Below are 26,060 nucleotides of genomic sequence, written 5' to 3' on the forward strand. Positions count from 1 at the left end.
TTGATTTGATAGATTAACTAGTTAAGGGACTAACTTGTAAAAGTTGTAAAAGCTGGGGTAATTGTGTAAATTCAAAAAAAATGAAGGGTATAAATTGTGAAATAAATTGGAACTGAAATATATGCTAATGAATGAGTAACTTTATATTTTAGATCAAGATTCTATAGATACTTGTGAAAAAGGAAAAATAGTGGAATAGTTCCTGAACTCTTGCAACTATTACAAATCAATTTAGGTAAGTTCGTATGGTTAAAGTTTAATAATTATATTGAATTGACGAATGATGTTATGTATTTAATATATTGTTGAAAAATGGAATGTTGTTAAACTATTATGTATTTACCTTATTGTTAAAAAAATGAAATATTGTTAAATTACGAATTGAAAAGAATATCCGATTAAAGTGGAACGTGGGATTGAGTACAATCGTTCTGTGATAAAAGATGAATTGACGGAAAATGCAAAGGATAAATTGATGGAAAATTACCCAAGTAAACCGAGGTTCAGCATTTGTTGCAAACTTTCGTGTTTACTTTCCGTTTAGCTCTCACGAGCTTCTGTTAACTCATATGAGTTTTAGTTTAACCCTTATGGGTTTCTGTTCATCTCTTTTGAGCTTCAGTTTAACCCTTATGGGTTTTCTTTTAGCTCTTTTGTACTTCATTTTATCCTTTATGGGTTTCCGTTCAGCTCTTACGAGCTTTCGTTCAACCCTTATGGGTTTCTGTTTAGCACTTATGAGCTTCTGTGCAGCCTTCAGACTTCTGAATACGATGTACTCATATCCGTAAGTCGTTTGCCGATTCTGTAAGATCTGATAAGTGACATATGAAATTAATGTTTGAAGACTTAAGGTTATTATTGGTGTTGATCTGAAATAAGTGTATTCATCGAATTGAAATTGTGATGAGAAATAAACTTAAGTGTGATATGTTGATAAAATAAGTTTATCAATGTTGAATTTATATGAAATATGTTCAAGTATGCTAACAAATGTTGTTGTTGATGCTTATACAAGTGTCAAGTTACTAGTTAAATGGTATTATGTTTATTTATATGATGCGTTGGAAGGGTAAGTGCTCAAATGAAAATATACTTGTGTTCATGAAAGAATGGTAAGTTTTAAGTTATGCAATTTCTTATGAAATTGTTTATCATATGATTAATTTTAAAAAGAGCTATGCTCAAATGCATTAGCTTGTGGTTATGGTGGTATGATATGTTTATGACTGGTGAGTTATGCATATGGAATGAGTGAGGAAAGTAAAGAAATGCAAATGAAAATTTAGAAATTTGGAATTGTTAAAGTTGTTGAATATACTTTATGAATATTAGGGTATCAATATTGGATTATTCTGGATATGCATAAATTTCATATTTAAAATGAATTGATATGATTAAAGTTTATACAAGCCTACTAAGCATTCATTGCTTATGTGATTGTTTTCCTTTACTTTTCAGATTATTAGAAGCTCGATTAGGTTGGAAGCTTGTCAGAGATATATCACACTATCCATCAGTTCTATCAGTATTTTTGAATGTTTTAATTTTAGTCATAATAGCATGTATAGGTATTTTGTTTAATGTTGGTCTATATGTAAATTGTTGAGATTAGCCACTTATTTTAGCTTGTGTTGAATGCTTATAGTTTGTAGATTTGTGAATTGGTGGGGCTAGGTTAGTAACAAATTGGGTGAGAAATATGGCTTGTAAATTGGGTGAGAAATATTTCAAATAGGCTGTGTGACCCCTGCAATGTTGAAAATTTTAAATATTTCTGAAAATTTTTTTGACTTTTCGACTTAGTCCCTATTTGTTTCTAATGCGTAATTGGGCCTCGAGGACTCGTTTAAGGGACAATATGTATAACTTTGATTGGTTTCTAATATGAATGCTAGATGAAATGAAATGTCTGATAATTAATTTTGTAAACTCTAGTAATGCTCCGTAACCCTGTTTCAGCGACGGATTCGGGTTAGGGGTGTTACAATTAGTGTTTGATAGAAATGTTATGAATAAGCTATGGAATTTTCTAATAAGCCTTGTAGCGCAACCTATAATAAATTTTAGAGGCAAAACAAGTAGAGTCTTGTAAATAAGTGTCTTATGTATACTTGTAAATCCTTGCCGAGTGAAAGGCCTTGTTCAAATGGTTGTAAGTACACATTATGCACCTAGACGTAAGTTGGTTGGGTAATGTTACTAAATAAGATGCATTTTTTGAAAGTTCTATGTTTTGGATAAGTATAAGTTTGTAATAGAGTGAGAACACCTAAGATCCAGATTCAACGAATCAAATCGGGTTGAAGGTGTTATAACTAAAATTTAAAAGTTCAATCGCTATAGATCTTTAATTAGAAAGTGAATTGAGAACTTAAATTGCAATTAACTAAAGGTTTAAAGTAGTAACTAGACCATGTTTTGGGAATGTTGATTTGGAAGTTGGGAAATGAATATAATAATGTATATGCAAGTTTCTTTATGTGGCATAGTATAGTTTGAAACCTTTCTAAGGTTTGATTTTGCAAGTTATGACCTAATCAAAAGTAGCATGATTTGGTAAATGGTATGGAATGAATATAAAGTGTATGAAATGGTACCATTGGGTGTGAATTGGTATGGATTAAACTAGTATTGATTTAATGTTTTGGTAGCATTTTGAATTATATGTGTGGCATTTGAACATGCGCAATTGGGTATGAATGTACATGATTAAATGCAATATCCAGAATGTGTTTTGGTATGTTTTGATGCAGAAATGGTTGTTGTGAAATCGGTACCAAAGTTGTGTTTTATCAAAATTAGGGGAATTAGTGGATTGTTTCTGGTATTGCGACACCAGACATTGGATATTGTGATACCCATTTGTTATATATTTTGAAAACCTTGCAATTTGGTCTTTAGGTTGAGAAACTCGATTACTATCTTTGTAGTTGCTATATCGAATACTAGATATCGCGATACTCACCTGATTAAATTTGAATATTGGCTATTGTCTTCGATATCATGATACCAAGCCTAGGATATCATGATACCCACTTGACATGTTTTGGAAATTTTCAATTTAGTCTTGATTCAATCTCAGGTTAACATTAAAACTTTCGTAAGCTGATATAAGACCTGAGAATGTTTATTTATCATATTAATTGCTTATAATGTTCGTAATTGATTGTTAAATGGCTTGAATTGTATTTATTCAGATCGTAGTTGCTCCTACAACGAGTGTGACAACTCGTAACTCAGACCTGGCAATCGAGTTAGGTATCAGAGTGTTACAAGAACTAGTTGAGTAGTTTTTGTAATGGTATGTAATTAGGGAGAGTTCAGTCACGATACTATAGTGGAATGACTTTGTGACTAAATGAGTTTATAATTAATAGGTGAAAAGGTGGAACTTAATTATAAATTATTTGATCCCTAATTATATATATCCAATTGGTCCCTCTTCTAGCTAGTTGAAACCAAAAATAAATTGTGTGTAAAATCAAATGAACAGAAATGCATAAAAATGATAAAATTAGAGAAATGGGTCACATTTGGAAATGAATGTGGTTTCTCACTAAGTATGGAAATGAACTAATAATTAATTTAAGTTTTTCGAATTATTATTTAATTAAATAATTAAAGTTCGAAAATTAAATTAAATTAATTGGTCATTGTAAATTTGTTGAATATGAAAATTAAATATATTTTCTCATAGATTCTTTTATGGTAAAGTTGACATTAGAGATATGTTCAAATGGTCAGTCGGTTATTAACTGAATCAAATTCTCATTAATCGAATTACCCAAAATGTAAAAATCTTCAACTGTTAACCGAGCCGAAGTTTTTTTTTTGCATACAATAACTGAACCAAAATATTTTAGTTAATTCTGTTGGTTAACCAAATTAACCGAAATTTATATATTTTTATCTTTTGGTTAAAATAAGTATAAAACATATAAAAGAATACATTGCTAATGTTCATTTTCTTTTTTTTTAATAGTTCAAAAAACTTTAAATGGAGGTGAAAACAAAAAAAATAAGGCATTAAAAACACTAGATAAGTCTTGAAAGTTAACACAACTAAAATGTAATATTCTTTAATATCTCCATTTGCATCAATTTCTTCTCCCCAAAGGATCTCCATTTGCATTATACTTACAAAACATGTTAAAAAAATGAGCATATAATAGAAATATATGCATTTAAAAAAAATCAAATAATATAAACAAAGGGATTGATTTTAACTTAACAGAATAAGATAGCAAACATACCTTTCAACTCACAAAAGCTCATGAATTTAGGGTAGCCTCTAATGCATTCCAAGAAAAGTCTAAACATTAAAATGATTAAATAAGTCAATATAGGAGTGATGTGGTAAAAAAATTGAAACTATTAAATTGAAATAAATATACCATTTTTAATCTTGTCAAGCTCTTGGATTTTTTCTTCAATCTTCTTGATGTCTTCTTGTGATGATAATTTCCAAATCCAATCTTGAGTACACACAAGAGCTTGTACAATTTTAGGAGTTAAAGAACTCCTAAATTGATCAAGTACATGCCCCTCGAGGCTAAATGTAGACTCTAAAGCACCTGTAAAAATTGGTATAGCTAACACATCTCTGGTCATCTTTGAAAGAGTGGGGAATATAGGGCTATTCACTTTCTACCACAATAAAAATATCAAAATCTTCAACAAAATTCTCATTAGCCTTAGCTAGATATTTATCCAATTCAGACATTTTGTCCTTACCACCATTTTCTAACTCACGCTTTTTATATAAAGCTTGTATGCGCCTTTTCATTTTTTGTTGTGCTTCACTAAGAGAAGCATGTGCTATCACACTTGATTGGCTACAATATCTATGAAGTGGAGGCTTATACTCATTAAACAATTCATATAAATCTTCCTTCAACGTTTCCATCATTTCATAAGCTTTTTTAGAATTTGACATTTCGCTAAGTGCAAATTCAAGATACTTCAATTTTTGTCTAGGATCTAAAACACAAACAAATTCATCTTATCAATATCATCTTAATACTTATCATACTTGTCTTTCATCTTCATGGTCATAGCACTAAATTCAACATCAATATTTGATTAAGCATATCATAAAAGGATATCAACTTCAAAAGGCTCATAAAAAATTATTGGATGTGACATATGAAGTGCTAGAAACACACAAAGTGACTTTATAAAAGTATTCCAAGAAATCCCTCAAGTTTCTTACACTAGCCCAATTATCTGCACTAGGCCAACCCTCCTCCTTTTCAAGTTTAGCCCTAAAGTTTGTATCTTGCTCCTCAAATCTCTCAAAAGCTCTCTCAAAATTCTGAGTAGTGTCTAACATTAAGTAGATCGAGCCCCACCTAGTAAAAACATCAAGACACAACATCTTCTTGCACTCTATCTTTTCCACCACAACACACTTCTTAAACTTTTGTAATCTAGTTGGAGATTGCCTCACATATCTAACAACCTCTTAACACGTTCAACAAATTTATTCATTTCCTTTAAGCATTCAACAATAATCAAATTCACAATGTGTGACATGCATCTGATGTGAAGGTATTTATCATTTTGAACTAAACCCCCTCGAGGGCTAAATTTATTTCTCAAATAACCAATAGCAACATCATTTAAACTTGCATTATCAACAATGACAGTAAACAACTTATCAATCCCCCAATTCGATGAGCATTTCTCAATCACCATCCCAATGGACTCAACCTTATGACTAGAAATTAGAAAAAAAAAGTTTAAAATATTTTTATTCAATTTCAATCTTTATCAATGAAGTGAGCTATGATACACAAATAATTAACTCTTTGTAAAGAGGTCCATGTGTCAGTAGTTAAGCAAACTCTAGAATAAGAACTTCTCAAAAGTTGTTTTATCTTAGCCCTTTCATCTAAATATAGTTGATAAACATCCGTAGTCATAGTAATTTGTGAAGGAATATGAAACATAGAACATGCCATGAACATAAATTTCCTAAAGCATTCACTTTAAAAAAAACTTGAAAGGTAATTCATCAATCATAATCATTTGTGCTAACCCTTTCCTACATGCTTCTTGATCAAATCTCCAAGTTGAAAGACACCCTTCCCTCTCTTCAACTCCCTTATTAGGTAAAACTAATTGCCATTTCCTAGTGTCAACAATATTACTAGGATTTTTCTTACATAAACCAATATGATATTTCAATGACCTCGTACCATTTTTTCCCATCACAACAAAATTCATTTTTCATAATAATTACATTTAGCCTTGTTTGCACCTCACTATTAATAATATTAGTAAAGTGAGACCAAAATTTTGACCTTGAAGGGATGACTTTTCTTTTCCCAGTAGTCCCCTTTGTTTGGCTTGAAGCTTCACCTACTGAATTTCCAAAATCTATCGAAGTAGGAGGTGTAACAGTACCCTCAACAGATGTTAGTTCAGTGGACATTCTGCAAGAAAAAAAAATTATATTATAGATTAAAATACATTTATATACAATATATAAATTTTTTAAAATGTATACACATTTATAAACATTTACATACATTCTGCCAAATGCATGGCAAGTGATAGCCCTTTGATAATTAAATATACGGATTAATTTATACAAATCGAAATAACCAAACAGTAATATTTGAAAAATGTGAAGACCAATAGGACTTGGAGTCATAACATTTGAAAATTGACGGGATTAGATGGCCTTCTCATTGAAAAAATACTAAAATACAATTGTGTGGAATGAACCTAGGCCCAGGATTGCTAAAGTGCAATAGCATCGAGTACTTTGGTCCAAATTCTATATACTTAGTAGGTAGCAATTTGGAAATGAGAAGTTTGTTTTATTTTTGTTAAGATTGCACAACCTTAGAGCTATCCAGTTTCTGAAATAATGTTGTTAGTTGCTTTGCAGAACCCATATTTTTAATTTTCAAATGGTAGTAAGGAATTATTTTTAAAGAGATGATGATGTATTTTGTTATTTAAGATTATGTCCATTTTAATTTCAGCTTGTGAGGTTAACAATTATAATAATTAAAATATGGTTTAAAGTAACTAAGAATCTATGTAATAATTCAAATATTGTTCATAGCAACTAAGAATCTGTAAAGCATTGCATTGCATGATAAATTCAAGAGGAAGTGTAGGTGGTAAGTGTTAAATCATTTAAGTTTAGATTCGTATAGGCTATTTTGAAAGTGATTTTATTATTTAAATAATATTTAAAAATTAAAATTTATTATAATATAATAAAATAGTGTTGAATCAAACTGGTTCAAATTCATAATTTCTTTATTCAGAAAGTCTAAATTACGTTGAACTAATTCATAAAAATATGGGTTTTGCAAAGTAACTAAAAACGTTATATTTTTAAACTTTTCATTAGACTTTAGAGACAAAATATAAAAAAAAATACAATGGTGGCGGACGAACGATGATGGTGAGTGGTGACCTAGTGGATGCCGGACGATGGTGAGTGTGTCGGGATATTTGTCGTTAGGCGGAAGAGAGCTAAAGCTTGAAGTTGAAGGTGTGTTGGGTTAATGTGTGAAAAACGATGGAGAACGAATGATGATGGTGACCTAGTGGACGTCAGACGGTGGTGAGTGTATCGGGTTGTCGACCGTCAGGCGGAAGAGAGCTAAAGCTTGAAGCCGAAGGTGCGTTGGGTTAGGGTGTAAAAGACAATGGCAGTCAAACAATGATGGTAACTTGGTGGATGCTGGACAAACGATGATGGTGACCTGGTGGACGCTAGATGGTGGTGACTGGTGAGCGTTTTGGGCTGTCAACACTAGGAAGTTTCCGGTTTTGGGAGATATTAGTTTAGGGATTGTTTTATTTGCTCGACGTTTTGTTTTTTATTTTTAGGGCTTTTAGGTTTTTCTATTAAATTATTTATGTAATATAAGTTTATTTTATAATAAAATTAATTATTACGTTGACTTAGGTCGGGTTTATAAATGTATATTTGGATTGGGTTTGTAGTAGGGATTGGGATAAGGGGTGGCCGGGTGGGCTAATATATATTACATATAATATAATATATATTATTTATTTCGGTTAATTACCCGATTTTGAACCGAATTAATCGATATTTGAAATTCCAAAAAATCATTAATCGACCACCGACTAATTAATGAAATAAGATTGGTTCGATCGGTTAATTTGATTTTAACCAAATTATGAGCACCTATAGTTGTCATGACTTTAACAAAATTAGAATTGAGTTGAAAAATTATTTAATTGGAAAATTAATTAATTAAAATTAATTTAATAAATAGTATTTATTTTGGGAAAGAGAAAAACATGTGTTGAGTTAAATTAAATTATAAAGAGTTGGGTTAAAAGTCTAGGAAGCACATATAATTGGATCCAATACAGGAGAGGCCCAAAACCCCTTAAAATATGTATGAGGGGCGACAACCCTAGTGTGTCGCCCCTCTCTCTAAGTTAAACTAGGAGACTAGTTTTTCTATTAGATAGGTACTATTTGTATTCTACTAATTCAACCAAGATTCTCCTATCTCTCCCTATAAATAGATGGCATTGGTATGGCTAAAAATACACAAGTTATAGATAACTTTGAGATATTATTTTTCTACCTAGAAATAATGAGAAGTTTTTTCCATGTATAAATTTTATTTTGTGGGAATAACAATTCTACTAGTTTCTATTGAGAGAGATTTACTTTCTTACTGAAAGTAAGAAATTATTTTTGATTTTGTGTTTGATTCGTGATTGTTCGAGCCCACACTCGAAACAATTCGTGGTATGAGAATAGCGGAAAAGGTCGTTTGGTTGAAAGCTAAGGTCGTCTAGGATTCGTCTCACACAAAGCATAGGTAATTTTCGAGAAAAGTTTATTCCTATGAATATCACAATCCGACTCAATTTTTAAAATTTTAATTTTCCACTATGATGGAAAATGATTTTTAGTCAGATTTTTTCCAACAAATGTCACGATACCAACACTCGTGGTTGTAACATTAGGCCAATGATGTTGCAACACCAATACTCAATGTCGCATGATCACGATACCTGAAGATGGAGAAGTCAAAGCTTGCCTAAGAACAATGTCTTGACACCGAAGGCCAATGGCACGACACTGATGTACTTAATGAGTCAAATGCATAGTTTTTTGAGGATGTTGTGGCATCGACTCTGACAAGACCAAAATTCTAAAGGGAATTTTGCAATCCAACAAGGCTTAGGTTAGATTTTAAGTAGGGGCATAATTGTCTTTGTTAGGTTAAATTTTTTTTAGACTATAAATACTACTTTATAAGCCTTTATGGGGGAATAGAATTTTAGGGTTGAACATATTTTTACTTTTCATCTTTATACATTAGATTTTTTTTCTTTTTTTTTCTTTAGAATAGATTTTGGCTATAGATTTTCTTCTCTTTTGTCAAGTACTTTGTTAATGGAGATTATCAAGCTTGTGGGCTTCATCTAAGTTTTTTAATATATTAATAAGTATTTCTCAAACTCTTCTCTTTTATATTTTATACCTACCATGTGTTTGTTAAAATACTTGTGTGAGATTTAAGTTTGATAATGTGTTGAATCGTTTTATTGGTTGATTGATGAATGAGTTACTTAACCAAGTCATTATCTATGATTTGATTATTTGTTTGTTCAATTATATTGAATCACATATTACACTATAATTGACACTTTTAGTGGAAGATTTAGATAAACGAGATTGAGAGGAGACTCTATCGTGTAGGACTTTCATACATTTATGCCGAATAATGAGACCGAGAGGAGATTTATATGCCTAAGTGAGAACAAGAGGAGAGCTTAACTGGTATCTTTTAGTTTAGGATGAGACGGAGAGGAGATTCTTATTTAAGTGTGGTAAGCACTATAATTAGTATAGGTTTATTATCTTAGTTAGTAATTAATGAATTATTGATAACCATTTCGATCAATTTGCATTGTTTTTAGTAAAGAGGAACAAAGTTACTTTCGTATTTTTATTTGTTAATTTAGAATTTAGCTTTAATATATTTTTCATTTTTGGTTTACGGTACTAATTTCCAACTCAACTAGATGGTAATTGTTTAGCTTGTAATTAATTTGAAAAACACGTTTACCAATTAACAATCCCTTGGGTCTGATCCTTAGAATAGTCCATGTGTTCCATTGTAACACTTAGAAATATTACAACTGACTTGTCACACTTGTAATCAAAGCCGCCTTTTAATTGCCGATGTTTTGTGTTTATTTCTCTAGCATTATGGGACCACATATCTAAAGCCATCCAAATAGGCATTAAAACACAAGGCCCAACTTGGGTACATGCTATAAACTATATACAAACAAAATAAGTAAAAATTTGGTCTGAGTTGAACCGCTAAGTCTTGAATGCTTTTGACTTGATCTACTGAGGCCCCGTTCTCCAGTCCATCTGAGATGGACTTTTCTAAAAAAAAGTTCTTTTTTTTTTAAAAGCAATGAAGAACAAACACCGTTTCAAAATAATTTTCAGCTTAAAAAAAGTACTTTTTGGCAGACGGAGAAGTTGAAAATTTTAACTTTTCTTCAGTAAAAAGTGCTTTTGGTTGATAATTTCCATTTTTAACCTATATTCTCCCTAGAAAACGTTTTTTCCTCTGGTTCTTTGGCTATACCCATTTTTTTCACATTTTCTCTTTCAAAGTTCTTTCCTCTGGTTCTTTATTCCTCTTCCGCCAGTGAGTTTCTTTTCTTCTTCTTCTATTTAATTATTCATTATGCTTTAGTTTTTAATTGTTTTCTGATTGTTTGATTTTTACAGAAATTTTATAGAAATTAATTGACTAATTTTACAGAAATTCTTTCTCCTTAAAATTAATTGTTTGATTTCGTTTCAGGAGGAAATATTTGTTACTGTGGCCTGTTATCATCTTTTCTCTACTTGTTTTTCTTTCACAAGTTGCATATCTTGTTATATGGGCTGTTGGAGGCTACAAACAGAGTGTAGGAGATGTTTGGTGGCTCAAGCTAATTGGTTTTATGATGTAAGGATATATTTTGTTTTCTTTAATTATTCTATTCCTTCAGTCTCTGCATATTTTGACAGTTTGTCCCTTTGGCTATGCTTTTGCAGAATCCAATCTTGAAGATCTCCCACTGTGATCTATTTTTTGGTTACACAACTTCTAGTGCTAGTAGTTGCATTGCTTGATATACATGGGAACAAATTCGGTCTTATTCCTTGGCGGTATACTTGTTGGGGTCATGTCTTAACAGTTGTTGAACAATTAGATTTGTAAGTATTTCCTTATTTTTCTAATTGTTTTTTATGTAGTGATATTGTTGCACTATGTACTCTCCCCACCCAAAACAGAATCCATTTAACAATCCTATATGCATGTTTTAGGATTAACTCATTGCATGTAGAGGATATAAACTAGAGTTGATTTTATTCACTTTGTTAAATGAATTAAATCAAGTTCAACAATCTTCCCCCAATTGTCCCTCTTCTAAAGCAGCAGTGAAGCCTTATTATTCTCTTCTCATTTTGTGTCAATGATAGCACATGTTTTACCAGTGGAATCTTTCTCTTGTGATCTTTGGGGCCTTGTGGATTAGAGGTGAAATTATTGATCTCTGTAGCCTACTTAAAGTTTATAAGTCAGCTACTAGAACTTCTAAAGCATTATTTTGCCTCATATTCAATTTAGAGTTCTTGTCAATCTAGTCAAGGTTTTTCATGTGGTAATAGCACAAACGAGTTCTCTCTGCGAACAAATGCTTTGTGTTTCATGCAGTATTGAGTTGTATCCTTGCCAACTTAGTAATATCCAATGTATGCACAAACTGCATTAATAACATATAATGTGTATGCCTGGTAGTTTGTTATTTTGCTGGTTAGCTAATTAAAATGATCGCGTTGTTTATTTCATGAAAGGTTCCCATATTAAAGTTGCTTCCTGTTTGCTTCTACCTGCTATGCAGCTGGTTGTGGGAATTAGCCATCCCTCGTGGATTTCTCTGCCATTTTTCATTGGAAGCTGTATTGGGCTAGTGGATTGATCTTTGACTAGCAATTTTCTAGGACTATTCAGGTGATTGCTTGTTGACTCTTTGTACATTGTTCTATTTCATTTTCTTTGTCAATGAATTTGATTTTATCATTGGTTAATGTTTTTAGTAGCTTATGTTTTGTTTCTTTTTTGTCAAGGTTGTGAAAGGCTCTCTAGTTTTATGCAGGCTTCAGTATTTTCATGCTTTATGTGTATCAACTCCCTATAGAGTTCTCAAGTATGTTACAGTGGATAGTTGATTTTGTTGGTCTATTCAAAATATGTTCAACATCTGAGTGGACTAAAATTTGCTCTTCTATTTCTCTTGTACTTTTTTACATCATGGAATGTACTAGCTTTATTACTATAGGTCTGATTCTGTTTAAAGATTTTAGCGGAACCTTTAAATGAAATGCAATACACTTTTCCCCCTTCCTAGAATCTTATATTATGAAATTGACTTCATTTGAGTCTTTCCTGTGTCTGACATTTGTCCATTTAATAGTCTATTCCCTATATTACTAATTTAAGATGGTTTGAAGTGTTTTCTTTCTATAAGAAAATTTTCCCGGACAGATATGAAGTATTTAGTTCCAAACTTGACTTTGGAGATTGATGACATTTTTGTCATTCTGGATGCAATTTTTATTCAATTTGCTCAATGAAATTGCAGTTGAAAATTTGAGAGCTTCCTAGTTGGAAACCACATATTTATATAATATATGTTCTTAATAGTTTTGAACAAGTTAAATTAATTATAAAGAAATAATATAATTGAGAACAAGATTAGAGCAGCTCTATGTATATGCTTAGTACATGTCTATTGTGAATTTATATTTGGTATATAAATATTATCCCTTTTTAAAACTTTAATCCAAATATATGTAATATTTTAATTTGTTAGGTTTATATTTTCTATGTTATGTTAATATCTAATATGAGTTATATATTCAAATACATTTTAAAATAAAATAATACAAATGTGTTAAAAGCATTAATTAAAAATAAAAAATAATTTTTATAATAATACAATTATGTCAATATCTAATTACAAATATTTAATTATTATATTTAAATATTTAAATATAGTTTATATATTCTAATTAAATTTAATAAATAATTAATATTAATTACTTAGAAATATTTAAAATTAATATTATTATTAAAATATTAACAATAAGTTATAATAAATTATTTTTTATATTTTTGCTAAAATACCATAATATTAACTAATTTGAACATTATTTAAATACATATTTGTTACTTTATAATATCATATTTAAAATGGACATTTTATTCTTCAAAAATACTTTTTGACAGCAATACCAAACATTCAAATTTTTCAAAAGCTTCTCAAAAACACTTTTCCACAGCACTTTTCAAAAGCAATAAAGAACTGATCCTAAATCTATATGAGACATGCACATGGAAATAAACAAACCATACAGTATTGAATACTAAGAGATACATTAATAAAAAATTATCCTTAAAGACAATGCTAGTTACATCTCAAGCAGTGCAGTCACCCTTTCACTTCGACCCCTTTTTGTAATAAAAATAAGCCTCAACAAAGGGATCTTATTCCTATATTCATACCTGTTTTGTTGCCTTACCACCATTCCACCCTTTGATTGATCGCAATTGCTAAAGCGTTCCCTTGCCTAAAACATGAGGAAATATGTTTCACCATTATGACATTCCCACTTTGAAGCCGAAAAGGAAAAAAATTGAAGTGTAATATGTAAAAAAATTAATAGGTGGTTATTAAAAAAATATATTTTAAAAATAATATGGGAAATTGATAATAGCTTAGCATTGTTGGTAAAGACTAAGCACCTAGATCGTTGAGTATTTAAATTTGAGTTTTAACATATGCAATTGTTATGTCCGAAATTTGTTTGGTTATATTCTGATGTTTTATCTATTTATATTTATATTAATTTGATTCTACTTGTACTTATAGTTGTATTATATTTGTAGTTGTAAACTTTCAAAAAATAATATGTTAAGACAATAACTGTACGGGTGATTATAAGTAAGTTTTTTTAAAGAAAAGGTAAAATATTTATATAACCCTGTTATTTTATTATTTTGGTTTTAAATGTATGCTTTTTTTTTCTCTAACTGAATTGTTACTTGAGTAATACCAATTTATTTAGAAGCTTTTTCAATTCTACTATATAAGAGATAAAAAATCATGATAAAATATATTTATATCCGGTATTTTTTACATTAAAATGATATATATACTATTACTAAAATCACTAATTAAATTAATATCACGAATTAATTAAACATTGAATTAAAAAAATTATCAAAACATCCTTTTAAAAAAATAAAAAGAGAGTAACTATTTTGGAGATAATTTTAAAAAATCTAAAATTTTAAAAAATAACAAAATCCAATAAAATCAACCACAACTAAATAAATGCATCTAAAATAAAAACTACTAATTAATTTTTTAAGTTTTATTTTTTTTAAAATATCATTACTTTTTATAAAAAAAACTATTTTTATTTCAAAGCATAGTTTTATAATATTAAAACAATAATAAAAAATTTTAGAGACCAAATTATTAAAAGAAATAATTTTAAAATTTAAGCATAAATATTAAAAGGTAAAATAAAAATAAAAATGTTACCAAGACGAAATAATTGATGATTGATTTGTCTAAATTTAATAAAGTTGAGTGTCAACCCTTGTGTAAATAAACATGTTCCCACAACTTTGCTACAAAAGAGGGAAGAAAAAAGAGTTCCTCCCATCTCACATCATTGCAGTAAACCATGCTTCTCCATTGCTGCATCTAATTGTTACAAATGACCATCAAGTAAATAAAATTAGTTTTAATGAGATCTTCATCACGTCAGCCTCCAAGACTCTTAAAATTACATAGACCTGAAATGAATTTTTTTTGAAAGGATTAGATTATAATTTACAAAATGCTTTTGCGGTTGCGGATAATATATATAATTATATATACCTTGGACTTGGACACTATTCACTGGACACAGAGACGTTAATGTCAGGGGATGGTCGATGGATTGGTGAAGGATTTGAGCCATTCCAGCCAGCTACAATTGAAGCTGCTACAGGATTTGCTAAATGTTTATCAATAATTGTGTTATTATTATCTGCTTCCCCAAGGCTTTGTCTTTCCCCTGGAAAGGGGTATGCTGATGTCATACAGTTTTCACCATCAGCTTTTGTTGCCGCGGTAGCTGATGGAGGAGCAGCTGCAACGACTGTGGAAGCCGCCGCAGTTTCCTGACGGTAATGCTTCCTTTTTTGCACTTTGTAACCGTTTGGCATGAAGCTTCCTACCACAATCTAGCAACAGAAAATGGAAACTGTATAATTTAATGGCAATCTACATTATTCTTATCAATTATTTTTCTTCAAGCATATGGACGTAGATAAGTTGAATAGGGCTAACTTGAATAGGGCTAGCAGCCACCAAAATACCAGCAAGGCCACCACCAATTACACGACCATCGGGTCCAGCCAGTGAAACACTCAACCCACCAGTTCTACTTTTTCCACCACCGGTGTCACTTACTGTAAATGAACCAGTTAATGACAATATCTCAAACCGACCCTGCAAAAGTAATAATTTCAAGTGTCAACTTACATTGACGCCGGAAAAAGAAACCAAACTGTTAGTACCACTGCCATGGAAAATCTAAGGCCTGTCTGGTGCATGCATCCTCTTAGTAGTACAAAATATCGTTGTGTTGAAACAGTAGGGGACAACATATAAAATAAAGAAGAGACGTGGCAGAAAATTCATGCCTCGTATGTTAAAATCCCACCAGAGGAACCAGGTTGTCGAATGGTAACATTAGAGACAGCTCCATTGGCTGATAGAATACAAATCCCACGAGGACCATTCTGCGAAAACGAAAGAATTTTCCCTGCAACATCCTGCAACATCAATAGAAGCAACGTTTCTCATCATGCAAATCCAAGAAATTAATATATAGATATAGATATATACTTCCCATTTAACATGTTCTCAATGTTTTCTAGTATTGGAAATTACCTCCCCAGTATTGACTGTGACCACATGTGGCGTGAAGTCCCCACAGGCCGTGCTAACAAACAGGTCACCTGTCCCCGGAATGGATTCATGAAAATAAAGCGAATTATAATGAACCCAAATTCATCCAACTCTTTTCACTATTAAAATTATGTTATAGTCTTAGAGTTCTAATATTTGGTAAGGAATTGGACCAAATCTAGATTCGAGTTAAGTGAACCCTAAATGGAGGGTAGAGCATTCTTAATATTTTTTTCTTCGTCCATAAAGATATCAAAATCTTATCGCTTATCTCACCAAGCATTAATTTTTTTCTACTATATTAAATAAATTGGAGAGAATTAAGAAGGGAAAAAAATTAATTCATATAAATTTGTTATATATGATGCTATTTTGCTGTTGTCGAAAGTTGGATTTAATGTGAAAAACCCAATATTTATGAACTTAAATCTTCCTGTTGTCGAAGAAAGCATGAATCAACTACCCACAATGTGTTGGGTGAGAAATAGAGAACAAATAATACTCAAAATGGATAAATCTTTAAGGCTTTTCTTCTTGCTCACATTCATTATTTTATTTTGGTTAAGTAATACTTTTCAATTAGGTTTGGTGAGAATATTATTAGGAGAGTTAGCATTAAATTAATTGTATTTGGTAATTTTTAGTCATTTATATTGTTTTTAAAAAAAGAAATGAATTTTTTTTTACTTAAAGTGATCTTATTTTTATTATTAACACTTTTATCATCCTTCTAATTTCAGTATTAAATTTTTTATTATTATGAAATTTTATTTTAATATTTATGTAATAATTAAGTTTTTCCTTAACAAAATACTAAATAAAAAAAACATTTATATCGTAATATATTCAACTTAGAGATTTATATTTTTTAATCTAATTTGATTGTTCTAATCTAAGTCAGTAATACATTGAAGAAATTCCATTTATTGGTGAATGTGAATTTTTTTTGAAAAATCTGAAACTCAAAGTTGTATAAAATAATTTAAAATAAGAAATATGATTATTAAATAGTTATATTCAATTAATTTTTCATTTACAAAAATCGAGCTTAATCTCATTATTTGAAGTACGTTAGCCTATTAACAAAGTTTTTAAATAATATTAGTGGCTTAAACTAAAATACAACAACATAATAATAATATCAAATTTGAAATAAGAGAATAAGTTCTCAAGAATAATAACACATGAAAAACTATTATTTGAACTGAGGGTTGGAAAGAAGACAATGTTAATAAAGCTAGTTTGTTTAGCTCGCCTTTCTAAAATTACTATTTAATTTCTTAAAAATGTATATATCACAATCACATTTGAACATTTATATTAGATATATTACTAAAAATAACTAATATTATATATAGTGAACTAGATTCATAAACAAATTATATATATTTTTTACAATTTAAATAATTAGTAAAAAGAAGCAAGGATGAGGATGGTGAAGTTGGGATTACCTAGAGAAGGCATTCCTTTACCTCTCTTGGAAGAGGAGAAAACAGAAGGAGATAAAGTGAAGGCAGGAGTTGAGGATGGATATGGAAATGGGATCCTAAGCTTCCCATCTGCATCATATTTCCTTGGCCTCCCTCTCTTTTTCTTCCCTAAGCTATCCCCACCTGCACCTGCTACAGGAACGATTGCTGTTGCACCATCAAGGCTCATGTTCATCACCAGGCTACTCACTGCTGCAGGTGGTGAGTCTGTGTCCGAGTTGCCTAGTGATCCAGATATCGTGCTCTCCTTTTCTTCCATTTTCTTTTGAGAATATATATATATGACAATATACCAAAATTTGGGTTCTTCTCAAGAACACTAAAAGTTGGGTGTTTGCTTTGAGAAGCTTTTTTTTTCTTTAAATGAAACAAAATAAAAAAGAAGATGAAGTTTGAAAGTTGAAACAAAGACAGGATCCCTTCAAATGGCGCCAGAAATGGAAGGTGGTTTACCTTTTTTTTTTGGAAAGAAACAGAGAAAATAAAAATGAGATTTTACAAACTTCCCTCCATTAGTGGTGGAGGGAAAGGAAACTGGGGAAACTAAGCTCTTTCTTTTTTTTTTTTTGGGGGGGGGTTGTCTGGACTGGACTCCACAACCTGAAAACAGGGTCAATTACTATAATAGAATGCCTTTTTTGTATTCATTTGATCCCCATATTGCCCCTGTAATGTTGTCTATATAAATTTACTAAGGGTAAAGTATCCCTTAAATCTCTACACTTTTCGAAATTTTAGATTTTAACTTCTGCATTTTTTATTTTTAAAATTTTAATTTTTTACTTTTTCAGATTTTAAAATTTAGATTTCACTGTTAATATTATTTTTTTAAATTTAAATTAATTATAACATTATTTTTAACTACATAGTCATTAAGTGAGTATTTTTTTATTTCAAAATGTCACACCAATAAATTTAACAAAAAAATAATGTTAAACCTAGATGTTGAAATCCGAAAAATAGATAAACTAAATTTCTAAAAATAAAAATATAAAAATTTTCTAAATTTTTAAAAAATATAGACATATTTTAATAAAAGAATAAAGGAAATTCCGACCAAAAAAAATTGAAAGGAAATGGGTACCGATTTTATTTTATTTTAATTTTTTTCTTGTGTGACAATTTTACTCAAACTTTTAGAAATAGAAAATATTAATAATAGTAGTAATATGTTTTTTTTGCCCAATATAGTAGTAATGGTTTTAGAAAAGGGTAAATTACGTAAATAGTCATCTAATTATTAAAAGTTTTTATTTTAGGCATTCAAATTAAAAAATTGCAATTTAGCACATTACATAGTTCGATTATTTTGGTCACTTCCGTTAAAATCACAAACGACAACTTAGGCGTAGTAGTTAAAAAATAGGTATAATAAAATTTTTAGTCCTCAACTTTTACATATCATATAGATTTAGTAATAATTTTAAAAAATTAACCTTTAAAATTTATAAATATTCTCAACTTAACTCTAATTCTAAAAAATTAAAAAAATATAAAAATAAAAAATATTTTAAAAATATATAATTAATTTAAAAGATATATAAAATTTTAAAAAATTATTGTTGACAAAAAAATAGCATATGAAATTTAAAAATATATAAAAATACGTAAAATTTAAAATTATCAAGAAATTATGATAAGATACAATACAAAGCCTTTAGTAAAATCTAGACCTTCCATAAGGCAACAAATCGAACGAAACAGCACACTCTTCTCTTAAAATTAGAAAATTTACGAATTTTACTGATTATGAAAGGGCAACCACATTAAATAACAGAAGGCTATAATTATCTCCAGCTTACATTGAGTGAAAAGCTTTGCCAAAGATAAATAGAATGAAAATGCAAGAATGGAAGGAAAATAAAATAAAATTTTATTAATATAAAAAATTATCTCCTCTACATTGATAAAGGGCTCGTGCCCAATAATACAAGTATTACCCACGGAGGGGTTAACAGCATCTCCCATAGGAGCAGCGTTAGAAGGGGGACCGACGCTTTCAAAGGCATCACCATCCATTTCTTTGTTTGACGAGCTACCTTCAGTGGGATCGTCATCTATTGCTGCAGCAGATGCTCCCTCCGATGAAGTAGTCAAAGGAACTTAAAGTCGTCTCTGAAATTCCCGCCAATCCTCCTCGGGATTTGGATCGTACAGATCAAAATTAATCATCTCAAAATTCTCTCTAAAGAGAGGAGGTTCCATATTCACCCGGCAGAAGTTGAAAGGACCATAGACGACTTGTAAAGCCAATACTAACTGGTCTTGAAAGGAGTCCAGTAGCTTCCCTTGAGCAAAAGAAAAAGAAGCCTTATCACTAGCTCGAGATTCTTTCTCCTTCAACAGGTCAACTTGCAAGGCCTCCAGTCGTTTGTCTTTCTCCTCCAGTTGTTAAGCCTTTGTCTCCACCTCCTTCTCCTTCTCTTCCAAGTGATCCTTCAAAGCCTACACATCTGTAATCAGATTCTTGACGTGCCTCTTTAAGTTGGAGGACCTTTTGTTGGCCTCAGTAACAACCTTCTTCTCTTTCTTGGAAGCCTTGGCAGCACCTTTCACTTTATCTCAAGCTGTCTGAAGGACTAATGTCTCTTGAGCGACCCGATTGCAAGCTAACTTCAAAACTAGTATGGGCTCTATAGAGCATGTATAAAACATTCATCATTAGCCAAGCAAACTAAATTTAATTAAGCTTACAGATTTGCGAAAACTACCTAAAGTAGCAGCAATAGCTAATGGAAAAACAACAATAGGGAAAGATAGGTAGCCTACTTCCGCAAAAGTATTACCAGCCACAGTAGGTATGGAGTGAAGGAGGGACTCCCCTGAAGTGATAGGGGTGGAAATTTGGCCAACAACTACAGTTGTCATGTAACACCCTATATCCGACTCGGTAATCGGGTCCGAACTACAGGATGTCACATCCGTTGCCAAAGCAACTATGATTCATTATACACTTTACAACCATTTACACATGCAAATAAGTATATTATGCAATCATACTATGCTACATAATCATTTCTAAGTCTCATACGAGCTTACAAAAGCTATTTTGCTAACCCGACGTCGAATTAGGACCACGTTGTACACTTTTCAAACTTACGGGCTAACATTGCGACATCATAGCTTCTACGTCATGACATCATCAATCAGTGAGTTACGTCACGACTTCAGACATCTCTACGTCGTGATGTCACTCAATGTCGATCTATGTCATGACGTCACTCACTATCGATTTATGTCGCAACGTCGAGGACTCGTGGTCATGACATTGCCCCTATTTTGGCGAAGAGCACATTGATACATTTTTCATGCTTCCTAACAAACACTTATATACTTTCATAACATCATTCCACAATCAATACAACATCATTCCATACAAATCTATACTAATCTAAGCATATGAGCATTTGAAACCAAGCATTTAATATAACATACAACACATAATCATCATTCAAGCTTATCCAAGCGATTTATCAATCTAGCCATGCCAAGCTACCCTAGGTCAAGTTCAAATCCATTTTACCTATGCAAATTGAAAATCAAGAACTTATATGGCCTTAACATGAACCAAAACAAAGCATAAAATAAACTATAATTCATGCTTAACATTCAAACATACCACAATCCCAAATACCATGTTGACATATACCATTAGAGATAGTCATTTTCACAATCAAGACCTTATATATACATGCCACAACTTTAGGACTCAAAATGAACATAATTCTACTATTTTGACGATAGTGTGATGTTCATGAAGATCCGGCTTTTAGAGTTCCACAAGTTAGAAGAAACAACTAGAATAAACATATAGATGCTTAGTAAGTTCAAATGGAAAATACTATGCTTACCTTAACCACAAATAAGCGTGTTAGCTACCATAGTTTTCGTATAAATTGGCTAGGACATGTCACTTAAAATAAAAACAAGGTGAGCTTAAGTATTCATGCATATTAGACATTATAAGCAAAACTCAAAACATAACAATTTATATCACTTTCACATAACTCATTAACTCGTCGTCAAATATAGGGCTATAAATGAATCGAGCTTGAACGAACAAACCTTATTCATGTTCAGTTGTTTATTTTTAAGCTTGTTCATTTTCAGTTTGTGTTCATTAAGAATTTCAAATTTTTTTCATGTTTGTTTATTTAAAATTGTGTGTTCATGTTCATTTAACTTAATCGAACATGTTCACAAACATTAAATGAACATGTTCATGAACATATAATTGAACATATTAACAAACAATGTTAATAAATAATAAACAAACAATAAATAAACACATACATACACATTTATTGTTTATATATAAAATAGTAAAATATAAATATTAATAATTATATTATAAATAAAAAATACAAACCAATATAATTTTATTGATATATACTAATGGAATTTTTATAAGAAAACATCATTAATAAATAAACGAGTCATAAATGAATCAATAAATAAGCTTATAAATGAGCTTGTTCATGAACATAAATGAACCGAACACACCTCTGTTTGTGTTCGTTCATTTATTGAACAAACATAAAAAAATTTCATACTCGTTTATTTAGCTTAATAAACGAACATAAACGAACGTTATACGAACGGTTCACGAATAGTTCATCGAACGGTCTGTTCATTTACACCCTTAATCAAATATAGTAGTAATTTCGGGATATTCCGCACTTAAGGAGTCTGTTTTCTAGGCAATTTAGTATTTATTATTATGTTTTTCGTATTTAGTAGTTAGGATTAAATATGAGTAAAATAAGTGTTTTTTATAACACATTTTATGAGCCTATTAGGTCGACACGGGCCTTAGGTAGTGGTAATTTGTTAAATTGAGTGTGTAGGATGATGGATTATAGGCCCAATTGACGTGGGAGCAAGAGACGAGTGATGCATAAGCATCCCAAGGAACAAACTAAACAAGGTGTGGAACACTTGTCGTGTTGCACCATGCGAGACCTATGGCGCGACATAGGTCGGCGTGCTACCCAAGTCTGTTGAGGCTATTTTCGTCCGCACAATCGACTTTATACGAAGACCTAAGATGTGTTGAAGACCTAATATGGGCTTCCAACACTCCTATAAATAAGACTTTAGGGGTTTGATGTAACTAAATCATCTTAAACACCTTTAAAACCCTTATAGATTAAGAGTAGGATTAAACTTAGTTTTTTTGTCGATTTCCTTAAACAAATTTGTTCTTTCCTCTTGGAATTGGTTTAAGTTATTTGCCTTTGCAAGCGACGATATTCGTGATTCTAATCGAGTTGTTGGCACCATTACCGAGGAGGTGTTGGCATTAAATTTAGAAAATATTTTTACAATTAATAAGATAAGTAGGAATGTTAAAGCCTATAGATACAGTATCTTTTTATTTATTTATTTTATTAAACTTAGCAGAGGGACATTATGGCAACTTTGATGGGTAGAACTATATTCAATACAAATTGAATAAAGCCTAGTATTGCCCGACCAGTAACTAGTAGAATTTCATTTGAGATTAATCCCTTCTTATTAACATGGTTATCAACTAATATGTAGTTTAGCGATGACTCAACCATGGACCCTATTGCAGACGGATTGAATAGATATGTAGCACTGTGAGCTATGTTGGAGTTTCAGAAGAAGTAATCATGTTACTACTAATCCATTTTGCCCTTGGAGGCCAAATATGATAATTGTTAGAAGTGTTACCTCTGGGAACTATTACAACATGGGAATATTTTGTGCAATGGTTCTTACAAAGGATCATACCCATTCCTATGCGATTAAAGACAAAGGAGGAGCTATTGCAATTCAAGCAGAGTCCCGTGGAAACACTTGGTCAAGCATGGGATAGATTTAAAATAATTGTATGAAAAGATTTGGGGTGAAATTAATACAGTTAGTCAATTACAACACTTTTATGCAGGTTTAAATCAATAGAGAAAATAATGAGTTGACGTAATGGTTGCAGGAAGCGTTTGGTCAAAAATTATTCAAGAAATTGTTATGCTTCTTGAAATAATGAGCATCAATGATTATACTTGGATAAAAATTAGAGAAGTAGTACTGACAGAAGAAGTAATGAGAAACCATGAGGTGAACGAGGACATGGAGAAAGACATGGAAGAACAATTGAACGAATATGAGGATTTCACTTTAGATGTTGAAGAAATCTTGGACGATGAATTTTCTAAGAAACTGCTCGAAAAGCTATTGGAATACATCTATCAACTGGACTAGAAAAGACAATATAAAGAACCTTCTAGCCAAGATGACTTTATCAATTGTCAAAGCACATGTGCTGGAATTAAAGCCCCTTCTCGCACACTTGAAATATGATTATTTGGGTGATAACGATACTTTACTAGTAGTCATTGCAGTAGGCTTATCGATGGAGCAGGAGAAAGCACTTTTGGATGTACTTAAAGATCATAAAAAAGCTATTGGGTGGACCATTGCTGAAATTAAAGGAATTAATCCAATTTTATGTTAGCATAAAATAAGATTGGATGAAGGAAAGAAACCAATGGTCAATGCTCAGTGACTTCTTAATCCAACAATGAAGGAGGTGGTCAAGAAGGAGTTTGTAATAACAGATTTTGCCCGGGCCTAAAAGGGCTCAAATTACATTGGCCTATATGGCACGAATTCAAAATATAGCAGGGGCCCAAGGCACGGTGGCCCAATTATGTGTAGCCCAAAGTGCCCAAAACGTTAGTCAGAAACCCTAGGGATTCTAGGGAAATCCTCAAGCGTCGCAGCCACGAATCTCAGCCCTGATCTTCACTTGCACAATAAGGAAAGGAAATAAACAGTATATGGAAAATGAAATCAGAGATTTGCAAATCAAATCAAAAGAAAATAAATATTATTTCTTATTTTCTTCTTTTTCATATGGCTATATAAAGCCATTGTTAAGACTGTAAAAAGGATGATATTTTGGAAATCAATAATAAAAAACACGTTTTACAGCACAAACAGAGATACAATGAAAATCAAAGGTTGTTTTTACATTCTGTTATTTATTATTCGTTTATATACTGTTAATAAAGAAGGAAAAGAGAGATACAACCTCCTTTTTGAGCCCTAGACCACCGTGGATGGCTGAGGGTGTCGTCTCCGATGAAAGACGACCGGAAGCCGAAAGGTTTCGTTGCTTTTAGGGGCACTTTCGTTGATGTTTTGTGCGATTTGAGCCCGGATTTAGACTCAGGGGGGTTAAAAGGTCAAACCTGGAAATTTTTCCCCCTCTGGCCACCGCAGACGGCGGTGCCGGCGCCGGAGATCGGTGGCCGGCGTGGTGGCCGGCGACTGACCGATGACCGACCTATAGTCGGAGGGCAGACCGAGGGGAGAAAATTTCAAAGGGTTTTTTTTGTTTTTTTTATTTATTTTGGTTTTGAAAATGATTTTTTTGAGATGTTGGAGGCTTATATAAGGTACCAAAACGGTGCCGTTTTGGAGAGCCCCCAGATGCCTAAAACGGCGTCGTTTTGGGGAGGCCGACCCGACTCCGACCCGACCCGGCCTAGGATCCGCGTGTTTTTTAGCGGAGGGGTAAATTGCATTTTTAGCCCCTCCGCCTTTTAATATACTTTCAATTAGTTTTTTTTTATTTTTTAAATCCGACCTTTAATTTATTTTAAATTCCGATTTAATCCGTTCGAACGGCGCCGTTTTAGAGGAGAGGGGAAAATTTCCCTTTCAGCCCCTCTATGTAATTCGCTTGTTCGAATTAGTCCCTGGGTTTCATTTATTCGCGGATTTGCCCCGAAATTTTTCAATTGCTGTTCAATTTGGTTTTTCTTATTATTTTCTTAATTAATTTTAACAATGTAATTGTTTTTTTTATTTTTTTTAAAAATTATTTTGAAAAAAACACATGTATATGTTTTTTTATACGCATTTATATTTTTAAAACTAAGGTTTTATTCACATTTATATGTATATATATTTTTTTGGATTTTAATAATGTTGACATCATTTAATTTTTATTTTTTTTATGTTCTCATAAGTACATTATAAATTTTATAAATTAAAGTTTTACATGAAAATTCATATGTATGCCTCTAATTCTTCGTAATTTCATTTATTATGTTTATATTGCTCATTTATTTAATATATTATATGTTATTCGTTATTTATTTGTTCATATATTTGCATTATTTCTATGCTATCATAGTATTTATTATTGCATTATATATTTAATGTAGCATAACATTACATTTTTTTTATTTTTTTAAATCAAACTTTTTTCAAAATGAAGATTCTTTTAATCAAAATAAGAGCTCATTATTGGGAATTTAACACGTTGTGTCCTAACGTATTGGGTGTGACGCATTGATTTCTCGAAATGAAGATTTTTTTAAAAATCATAAAGGAAATTTTCCGAGTTTGGGATTTTAAAGGAATTGTGCCCTAACGTATTGGGTGTGATTTCTTAAATCTTGGATAAGTGGATGTTCTTTTAAAGTGAAGGAAATATTCCGAGTTTGGGATTCTAAAGGAATCGTGCCC

At 31.2% G+C, this 26,060-nt stretch overlaps 1 protein-coding gene and 1 long non-coding RNA gene across 3 annotated transcripts; one reads left to right on the forward strand and one right to left on the reverse strand.

Annotated features, from left to right (window-relative positions):
* Positions 1–10,345: 10,345 nt before the first annotated feature.
* On the forward strand, positions 10,346–12,446 carry LOC107921386 (uncharacterized). The gene is made up of 5 exons (XR_001691049.2): positions 10,346–10,691; positions 10,851–10,997; positions 11,087–11,248; positions 11,938–12,047; positions 12,164–12,446. It is a non-coding gene; the product is annotated as an uncharacterized lncRNA (long non-coding RNA).
* A 2,194-nt stretch (positions 12,447–14,640) lies between these two features.
* On the reverse strand, positions 14,641–18,161 carry LOC107921286 (AT-hook motif nuclear-localized protein 1). Of its 2 annotated transcripts, none has more exons than XM_016851159.2 (6): positions 17,517–18,161; positions 16,048–16,115; positions 15,798–15,929; positions 15,442–15,603; positions 14,989–15,335; positions 14,641–14,903 (listed from the first exon to the last, which is right to left on the reverse strand). In XM_016851159.2, the coding sequence occupies exons 1-5, from the start codon at positions 17,812–17,814 to the stop codon at positions 15,003–15,005; spliced, it is 993 nt and encodes a 330-aa protein (XP_016706648.2). In that variant the 5' UTR covers positions 17,815–18,161; the 3' UTR covers positions 14,641–14,903; positions 14,989–15,002. The 2 variants fall into 2 exon arrangements, with proteins under 2 accessions (XP_016706648.2, XP_016706649.2); XM_016851160.2 differs by having other exon boundaries at positions 17,538–18,153.
* Positions 18,162–26,060: the final 7,899 nt, after the last annotated feature.

Source organism: Gossypium hirsutum, chromosome D04, assembly GCF_007990345.1.
Source record: "Gossypium hirsutum isolate 1008001.06 chromosome D04, Gossypium_hirsutum_v2.1, whole genome shotgun sequence".
NCBI classification, from domain to species: domain Eukaryota; kingdom Viridiplantae; phylum Streptophyta; class Magnoliopsida; order Malvales; family Malvaceae; genus Gossypium; species Gossypium hirsutum.

Bases quoted from the DNA above. Each gene is read 5' to 3' on its own strand.
- LOC107921286 (XM_016851159.2), bottom strand. From the start codon at position 17,814: ATGGAAGAAAAGGAGAGCACGATATCTGGATCACTAGGCAACTCGGAC. The intron at 16,116-17,516 runs GTAATCCCAACT...TTCCGGGGACAG, and splicing joins TAAAGGAATGCCTTCTCTAG to GTGACCTGTTTGTTAGCACG. The intron at 15,930-16,047 runs GTAATTTCCAAT...TTGATGTTGCAG, and splicing joins TCACAGTCAATACTGGGGAG to GATGTTGCAGGGAAAATTCT.